The sequence below is a fragment of the Propithecus coquereli genome, unplaced genomic scaffold (assembly GCF_000956105.1).
Source record: "Propithecus coquereli isolate 6110/MARCELLA unplaced genomic scaffold, Pcoq_1.0 Scaffold131, whole genome shotgun sequence".
Taxonomy (NCBI): domain Eukaryota; kingdom Metazoa; phylum Chordata; class Mammalia; order Primates; family Indriidae; genus Propithecus; species Propithecus coquereli.
Window position 1 is genome coordinate 1,135,445 of NW_012137303.1, and position 8,904 is coordinate 1,144,348.

The 8,904-nt window shown below is 44.4% G+C and overlaps 1 protein-coding gene across 1 annotated transcript; it reads right to left on the minus strand.

Moving 5' to 3' along the window:
• Positions 1 to 1,977: 1,977 nt before the first annotated feature.
• On the minus strand, positions 1,978 to 7,441 carry BTN1A1 (butyrophilin, subfamily 1, member A1). The gene is made up of 7 exons (XM_012638591.1): positions 7,363 to 7,441; positions 6,798 to 7,145; positions 4,641 to 4,922; positions 3,653 to 3,802; positions 3,177 to 3,197; positions 3,056 to 3,082; positions 1,978 to 2,651 (listed from the first exon to the last, which is right to left on the minus strand). The coding sequence occupies exons 1-7, from the start codon at positions 7,439 to 7,441 to the stop codon at positions 1,978 to 1,980; spliced, it is 1,581 nt and encodes a 526-aa protein (XP_012494045.1).
• Positions 7,442 to 8,904: the final 1,463 nt, after the last annotated feature.

The following is an 8,904-nucleotide window of genomic DNA, read 5'->3' on the forward strand; positions in this document are numbered from 1 at the left end:
TAGTAGAAATAAAGTCAACACCCAAACAGGGGCTGAAGGTAGCCATTGGCTCTGTGGCCTTTGGGTAAATAGTTGGACACTAATTGGACAACAACCCTCTATGCCCACCTGCCCTGGTAAACACATTGCCATCAGGACTTGGGATGGGTCTTAGACAAAAGCTTTGGCCAGCTACATTCCCAGTCAGATTTTTTTCCTCTGTTTTGTTTTGTTCAGTTCCACTTTTGGGGACTAAAAAAAAAAAAAAAAAGGAAGGTTCTTTCAGCAATCAGACAGATTTATTAGGTAAAGACCGTGGGTAACATCTATCCTGGAAGCTGGAAAAGTACAATGAAAATGGAAGGTGCAAGCCTGGATACATTTGCAGTCCATTGGAAAGACAAGCCACATGTATACAGGAAAATGCCCAGGGGCAAATACAAACAGGTGCAATCAGTCCACCTATGCCGGGCACAGTGGCTCAGCACTCAGGGGACCCTGAGGAGAAGCAGCATGTTGTGAAGCTGGGTAGGGAAATAGGGAACAGTGGCATAGTATAGAAATGGATGGCAGTTGAAGCTAACTGAAAGCATATTTGAGGGGTTTGGATGTTGGGATGAGGGCTGAGGAGTCATGAGGCTAAGATGGTGGCTGATAAAGTAGTGATATCACTGGATGCTTCCAGGAATGCCTTTGAAATGGAGAGATACTAGATCAAAAGGAAGAGGAGAACTGGAAATGTGGACTCAACAAAGTAAGGTTGGAATGACCTCCAGGCAAGGGAGAAACAGAAGGGTGCAGAGAGAGGAACAGGGCCTAAGGTTGCAGTGTCCAACATGGTTCACAGCCTGTTAGAAACCAGGCTGTATAGCAGGAGGTGAGCGCCCAAACAAAGCTTCATTTGTATTTACAGCCACTCCCCATTGCTGACAACACCGCATAGGCTCCGCTTCTTGTCAGATCAGCATGGGCATTAGATTCTCACAGAAGCATGAATCCTACTGTAAATCGTGCATTTGAGGGATGTAGTTTGCACACTCCTTACAAGAATCTAATGCCTGATGATCTGAGATGGAGCTGATGTTAGTGCTGGGGAGCAGCTGCAAATACAGATTATCATTAGCAGAAAGGTTTGACTCCACAATAAATGTAATGTGCTTGAATCATCCTGAAACCATCCCTCCCCTCCACCCACCCACACCCCCACCCTGATCTCTTGGAAAAATTGTCTTCCAAGAAACCAGTCCCAGATGCCAAAAAGGTTGGGGACCACTGGCTTAAGGCATGGCTGTGCAGACAACTTTTGAGTGTTGTCCAAAATTCTCTCCTCTAACCCACATATTGGACCCTCCAGCCCTGCTCATCTTAGCTACTCTCTACTACCCCTTGCCCACAGCTCAGTTCCCACAGAATTAGGGCCAATCTCCTCTATCCTATAGGATATGGCTTGGAAAATTTGAGATATAGGCCCTAAAAACTCTAGGGGTAGGCCAGGTATTCATCATGGGCCTGGGTTCACCTCACTTTCCTCCATCACCATGTCCCCTCCAAATTCCTTTATGGGATTTTGTTCTGAGATTGTCCTTTCACAGCACCCTTTGGGTTTTCTGCTCACCTCAAACCTGTTCCTCCACATACCCCTAGTTTTGTTACCAAAACATTTCTGCCACAACCCCATGCCACTCTAACCCCCATCTCGATCCCTAAGCTATCCTTTGAGTTTGCTCCAAGTCCTTCCCTATAGGTTATGGGCTTAAGGAATAGGAGATCAATAGAAGTAGTTTAAGAATCACCTCTCCATCCCCCAAATATTTGTACAGAAACAAATTAGGAAGGTCCTAACTCCCCACCCTCTTTAGTAGAAGCAATACAACTTTCACAAGATGAATTAATCTCTACCCAACAGGAAGAAACAGAAGCTGGCTGAAGCTGGCAAGTGAAGCTCACAACAGAGGAGAGAGGTTAGAACAAAGAAAAACAACTGAACTGGGATATTCCTTAAGGTGCCCCTTGGCTGGGTTGGGTGGGGATTAGTTTAGAATGGAAAGTGTCTGTAACCTCAGAGGCAGAGTCTTCCCCTATGGGGGACAAGGGGATCTCCTTAGAAAGGTCCTGGGCATTAGCAATGATTGTGACCCTCTCAGGCTCATCAGCAAGTGGGCAGATGGTCAGGGGCTTCTCACCAGAGGACCAAAGGCAAAAGAGGGGACGGAGGGGGCCGAAGAATATGTTTTTAGAGAATGTATAGATGTGAGATCCATCAGTCATGTTGTAGAAGGAGATGTTTCCTGATTCATAGTCCAGGAAAATTCCAACCCGGTGGAGGGGCCTTGACAATAGGAGAGGGGTCCGGAGAGGGGTGAGGGCCCAGTACCCGTTTCCATATAACTCCAAGGCCCAGAACCCATTCTCAGGAATTATGGGGTCAAATCCTTTCCTTCGCACATTTTCCCTACACACGCCAATTGCCCAGTCAGTCCTGTCTCCCACCTCCACCTCCCAGTGATGTCTCCCTGAGGTAAAGGCCGCACAGCCCAACACGCAGGGCCAGGAGTCAAATCTCTCTGGTTTCTCAGGTAGTATCCGACGTGAATCTTCCAGCCGAACAGATTTTAAATCCTCATAAAGTAAGAGGTGGGGATGGGCTGTGTCTGGATCCAGTGTCATATCCACTGGAGACGGAAAGAGAGCAAGTCTGACCATCAGTGAATGTCAGAGATTATAAGACCTGTTTTTCCTTCTCGAAGAAATAGAGCACTGTTCTAGGAGTTGACAGGTCTCCTCAGAGGGAGAGCTGTTTGTCTCCATACCCACCAGGCTCCCTCCCTCACCAGCAGCCAGAGGGTGACTGTCCCCAGTGCCCAATGGGACTCTGTCAGAGAGGGCTTGTCTCTAACCATCTTCCAAGGGCCCTCTGTGTGCCTCAAGGAAAGTGTTGAGGCCATTTGCCATCACCTTTTCCTTTCCTATCCTCATCATTAAAGTGCGTTTAGTGTTTTCATTTCCAAGTATCACAGGATTTTGAATTCTTAGGGGATAGAACCTTAGAGCCCCTGAGAAGTTCAGAGGTACTGACCTGCATGCCATGGAGACCTTTTCCATTCTGCAATGAAAGAGAAAGATAGTCATTGATAGATTATACAATAAGAGAGAGAAAAACTTCGTGAGTAAAATAGTGACGAGAAGACAGAACTTACTGAGCTCTTCCAGGACTTTGTCTGGAAAACAAACAAAAATACCTCAGTGGCTTTCTATACTGAACAAGAGGGAGGGGAAAAAATTGGTGTGGGAAACACATAAAGGAGGAACTGTTTAATTCACGACTACCTGATTACTGAAATACTATCAATAAATTCAGAACAAAGATTTTGTTTTGTTTTGTTTTCTAAGAAATATGCAGGAAGTTCCTATTGGCTTAGGATCAGGGTTAGGGTCTGAGGGGGATTAGTGAGTAAACATCAGGTCTAACATCTCGATTAGAATTGGTTTTGACTCTGTCTAAGCCTCAAGCCTCTTCATATTGGGTATCTTGACTTCAGGAGCTTATGATTCCTTCTAACTTTCAGAATTCTAGAATCACATATCTTCTATTGGAAGTCATCCTATAGGACTTGGATATAGACCTTCTCTGAAGCACTCCTGACAGGTAGCTCTTGTGGATTCTATGACTTACCTTTAGGGCTCAATGCATTCTTCCTCTCTCTGGATCTTTCTTTGTATAGTCTCCAAGTGAAAAATATGAACCCAATGGTGACAAGTCCTAGGACCATCAGGATGACGGCCATAGCCACTATCCAGGGAGTCAGACTTGGTAAGGAAGTAGCTAAAACAAAATCCCCAAGAAGGCCATTAGTTGAGAAACTCTGAGCAAGTACAGCTTCTCTTCTGATTCCAAAGGAGGAGAAATAAGGGATGGCCTGGGACACTCTCATTCCTGTTATGGCAAAAAATAGTCACTGAAATAATACTCAAAACTTCTCAGGAAAAATTTGACCTTGAGCAGGAGAGGGCAGAGAAAGAGAGAAATGAAGAGTCATTTTGGGACAGGACCTGTGAAGTAATGAATATAATGGATTTATTCATGTTATATGGAAATTCTTCCTTAACTATTAATGTAGAATGGGAGCCAAGAGGATGAGGAAGGTAAAGAAGGAAGGGGAAATGTCACCTGTGTGTAATAGAATGGGACTCATTGACCAAAGAATAAGCAAAGGTTCCTACTTGGCCCAGAGGTAGTATCTGGAGAATAATGAGAGGATTTGCTTCCTTGAGGGCTCTGGAAACCTAGACAGAGCTCTAGCACAAGATGGGGAGGGGAGAAGAAGGTAAGAGTGGAAATAGTGAAATTAGAAAAATAACTTGATCTTGTTTATTTGAGGAGAGAAAGTTCTGGATTAGAAAGGCCCCCAGGGATAAAGCTTCTCTATCTCAGTTATATCTCCTAAAATGGAAAATCTGGAATGTACATGAGATCTAAGTAGATTTATGCCTTCAGAATCTTTACTCCTCTAATGAAGTTGGTGAGATTTCCTTAAGTCTGTGGGCAAGAGCTTAGATGGGGAAAGTGGACAACTCTGCCATGAGGTCACTCTGAGCAAGTGTCCAGGTGGTGTGGTCTTGAAACTGTGTCATCATAAGAATGCAGCATTGGTTTCACTGACCTGGTATGGAAATCTCTACTTCCTTCTCCTGGCCAAGAAGGAGATTCTGGATGTAGCAGGACAATTTCTCCATGGAGGTATCTCTGATGATTACTGAAGAAGCCACAGTGAATAGACCTTTTTCATCAGGATTCCTGGACTCTGATGTGGATGGAAACTGCTCTCCCTTGGGAGTTCTCCACTGCACCTGGGGCTCTGGGTACCATCCCACTGAGGTGCACTCCAGCGAGATCTCTCCACTCTCTCGAACTTCCACATGGATGTGAGGGTCAGAGCCCAGAGCTACGGAGGGAAAAGTTGGCCATAATCTATTAGTGGACACCCTTCTCGTAGCCTTATAACTATAGAGCTATGTAGTTTCAGAAACAGATTTAGAGGGAGAGAGAAAGAAAGAGAGAGAGGCACACAAGTGGGTGGACTGGGAATGGGACGACCTCTTCTCCATATTTCATTACACAAGGAAACTGAGATATCACTAAAACAAATTTCATGTACCTTATCAGAGAAGGATGTTTTATTGGGATCTAGCCTTTCAAATGTCGGCAGAAGTTTGCTAAACAGATATGGCAGGAACACTAAGGAACACTACCTAGCAGGAATACCAAGACCAATGGCTTAGAGGCAGGCTAATGGTCTAGGCTGAGGGCTCAGAGCTGGCAGATGCTGTGTGGTTGGAAATATTAGGAGAAAGCTTTGGGGAGGAGGAAGAGAACTAGGACTGGGTATTTAAGGATGAACAGAGAAGGAGTATCCTTGAGAAGGACGTTTGGAATTTCTCAGATTGTAACTAACAATTTACATTTCCTTTACCTGTGATGCTGATTCAGAAATTTTCTTAAATGGTTTCAACCTCATCTTCCCATACACCATTTTGCCATAACATAAATCAACATAAAGCTGTATTTCCTGTCTGTTCAGCCTATTTTTTTCTTCCAATTCCACAGGGTACAGGGAAACACTGAGTTACATAGAAGAGTTCTTAAACACATTTCCACAACCATTGGTTTAAATCCATATTCCAAGTTTGTGTGTATATATGAGAATGCATATCCTTTTCATGAAAGGAGCTGACACTTTCAGCAGATTCTCAAAGGTGTCTGTCACTTATAAAAGGTAACAACAGGTTTGTGCCATTAAATCTCTAGGTTTTTATAATCAACTTTTAAGAAACTTCTTTCCTAAAAACAAAATGTGAGTTATACACAATGCTGATACAAGGACACCCTGTTATAAAACAGGAATCCAGATTTCACCCAGGTATTTTTCAAACTTTATCTTTACTTGAATATATATATATATGAAAGGCAACATATTTGTATATGTTTTAGATCGGTTTAAAGCACAGTAATAATATCTTACAAGTCTATAATGCTTTTAGAATTGGCAAAGCAGTTTTTCAAATATTGTCTAATTTTATTTCATTGCTGAGAAATCACCTTGAATAAATACTTCCCCTGCTTTGCAGTAAAACTCAGAGATTTGCTTGATGTCATTCACTAGTAAGTGGGAAAGTCAGACCTCAATGCATTCTTTCCTTTTGAATGTTTATCTTTTTAAAAAACTTGTTCCCCTCTGAATTTTAGCTTGAAGCAAAACCAAAAACATACAAACCCAACAAAAGCAAAATCTTTTGTATATGAATCAAGAATGTTAACAAACGGCCATGCTCTATAATCTTAGGATATCAATCCTGAGAAACTAATCCACAAAGCAGCCTCAAAGTGTGTGGCATGCTCACTACAGCCTTATTTTGATCTGAGAAATAGACACAACTTAAACGCCCAATTCTGGGACTTGATCAAGTAAATTGTGGTGTACTGGTATAAAAGAATGTTATATAGCTCTTACGGCTTACATTTATTAATTAATTCCATGGAGAAATGTTTGTCCTATTATTGAGGGGAAATGTTTATCCTATTATTAAGGGGAAAGGACAAGAGATAATTGAAATAAAGTTCTGTGAGAAAGACGTTTCGCTGCTCTCTCCTCACTCTCAACACAAACCCCTTTTCTACTTTTCTACTACTCCAGGCCTGTCAACCCCCTCCAACTTAAAAGGGATTTTGAGAATGAATCTGGTGGTTTTCAAAGTAACTGATCCATAGGAAAATATATACCACATGGAGTCACCAGAGAAAGTCAAAACCCGTCACTCACCAGCCACCTTCAGATGCAGGAGGGCTAGCCCGTAGTTCCCATTCTCCCTGAAAAGGCATTGGTACTCGCCGTCATCAGAGGCCCTGACGCCCTGTATCCTCAAAGCAGCGCGCCCCGCGGAGATGTCGTCCTTCGCCAGCGTCACCCTCCCTCGGTACTCAGGCATCTGCTCTTCCTCCTGCTCTGGCCCGTCCCGGTGCACCAACACGGCCGGAGAGACCTTCCTCCGGAACCACCGCAGCTCCATGTGCTCCGCACTCACGTTCGGGGACAGGTGACAGGGCAGCTCGGCGTCTTCGCCCAGCATGGCCAGGATGGGCTCCGGGGGTCCAATCACATCAAAGTGAGCTGCCCAAAATGAGCGGGATCAGACAGGCTGTGGAGGTGGGAATTGGGAATCCACACGGACCAGACTCCCACCAAAGCGCAGTGTCCCCCCTCTCTGCCTCTTATACCTTGGACAGCCTGAGAGGGTCTGTCTGGACCCCAGTGGAGATCTCTGGGGAGAGCCAAATGGGATGCTTACTTTCAGTCCTGTAGGCCAGAGAGAGAGAGAGACACGTACCTGCATCCAGCTTGGGCAACTGCAGAAGGGTGAGGATGAACAGACATCTGGGGAGGCAGGAGTTTGGGAAAACTGCCATCCCTGGCCTTTCTGGGGTAGCAAGATACTGATGTGGGTCCCTCAGGAGCTTCAGCCTAGGAGATGAATAGACAGGAGATAACTGCTGGCTCTGTGGACACTCTGCCTTCCAAAGTCCACTCTACAGTTCTTTCCAATCTGGAGTGCTCTGGTCATTTGCATCTGAAGGCCCCTCTGTACCTCCTATTCAGTGGGGATTCAATCCCTGTTTCATCAGCACTCACTCACCGCCCTAAGTTTGGTGAAGCATTTATAGAGTAATAAACTGGGCCCTAAAACCCAGACTTAGGAGAAGGGAATTGTCAGGCATAGTGTCCATTAGTGGGCTGTGTTATCAGTGAACAAATCCTGGAATCACTGCACTAAAAAAAAAAAGTCTCCTTCAAATACAGTAATTTGGTATTTGATTTTAGCAATGATAATAAAAAGAATGAAGCTGAAATGGAGACCAAGAAAATGAATCGAAGGAGAAAAGAGAAAAAGATCTGAGGAGATAGAGCAAGAAGGGGGAGCTGAAGAGAGCAGAGGGCCTAGGACCAGGCGGGAGGGCGTGGGAGGGAGAGAACTATGCCCTCCTGGCTGCCCACTCTCTCAGGGGGCTGAAAGTAATCACATATACTGACCTGGATGATCTTGGAGGAAAAGGCTCAGGGTTGCGCTGCCACCAAGTGAGAAAGATGGTTGTGGCCCCAGGGGCAAAAATTAAAAGCCAGAAGGAAGGCGGAAGTGCTCTTAGGAAAGCCTGCCTCCACGTGGCCTAGTGTATCTAACTTTGAAAAAAAGAAAGAAACTTTTTCCAGACAGATGGAAAACTGGATTTGTGGTCTTCAGTTCAGAGATCAGTATAAATATTGATGAGCTAGACTAAATGAAAGAGGACAGAGAAAAAAAGGAAGAGGGCCAAAGAAACACCAAAATGAGATGTGAAGGCTTCAGGCAGTTATTTTACTTGTCCAAGCCTCGTTTCTTTTATCACTAAAAAGGTAATAATGTTCATCATACCTTCTCGGAAGAGATGTTGGGAGGATTAAATGAGATTAAGCAGATAAAGTGCTTAGTATATGGTAGGGACTCAGTAGAGGGTAAGTTGTTATTCTATTATTGCTTCTATGGATTAAAAAAATGAAAGGGCAGAGGCCGAGGTGGCAGTAGCCTCTGGGTTACCACTGGCAGCACTCCTTTTTACCACAGTGCCCACTGCAGCTGCTGTGTCTGTTGGCACAATTCCACAAAAGGCCAATCTTAAAGGTAGGCTATGAATGTGCCATCTCAGGAGGTGTGATTCAGTTTATAGGGCCCCAAAGTTGCCTCCCTGCCAAAGTTATCTCAAAGCAACTCATAAAGCCTGTAATTTCTTATTTTGAGCTAAACTTCTTATTGTTATAGAAAATTTTAAAAATATAAGAAAGGTTGGGCGTGGTGGCTCACTTCTGTAATCCTAGCACTCTGGGAGGCCGAGGCGGG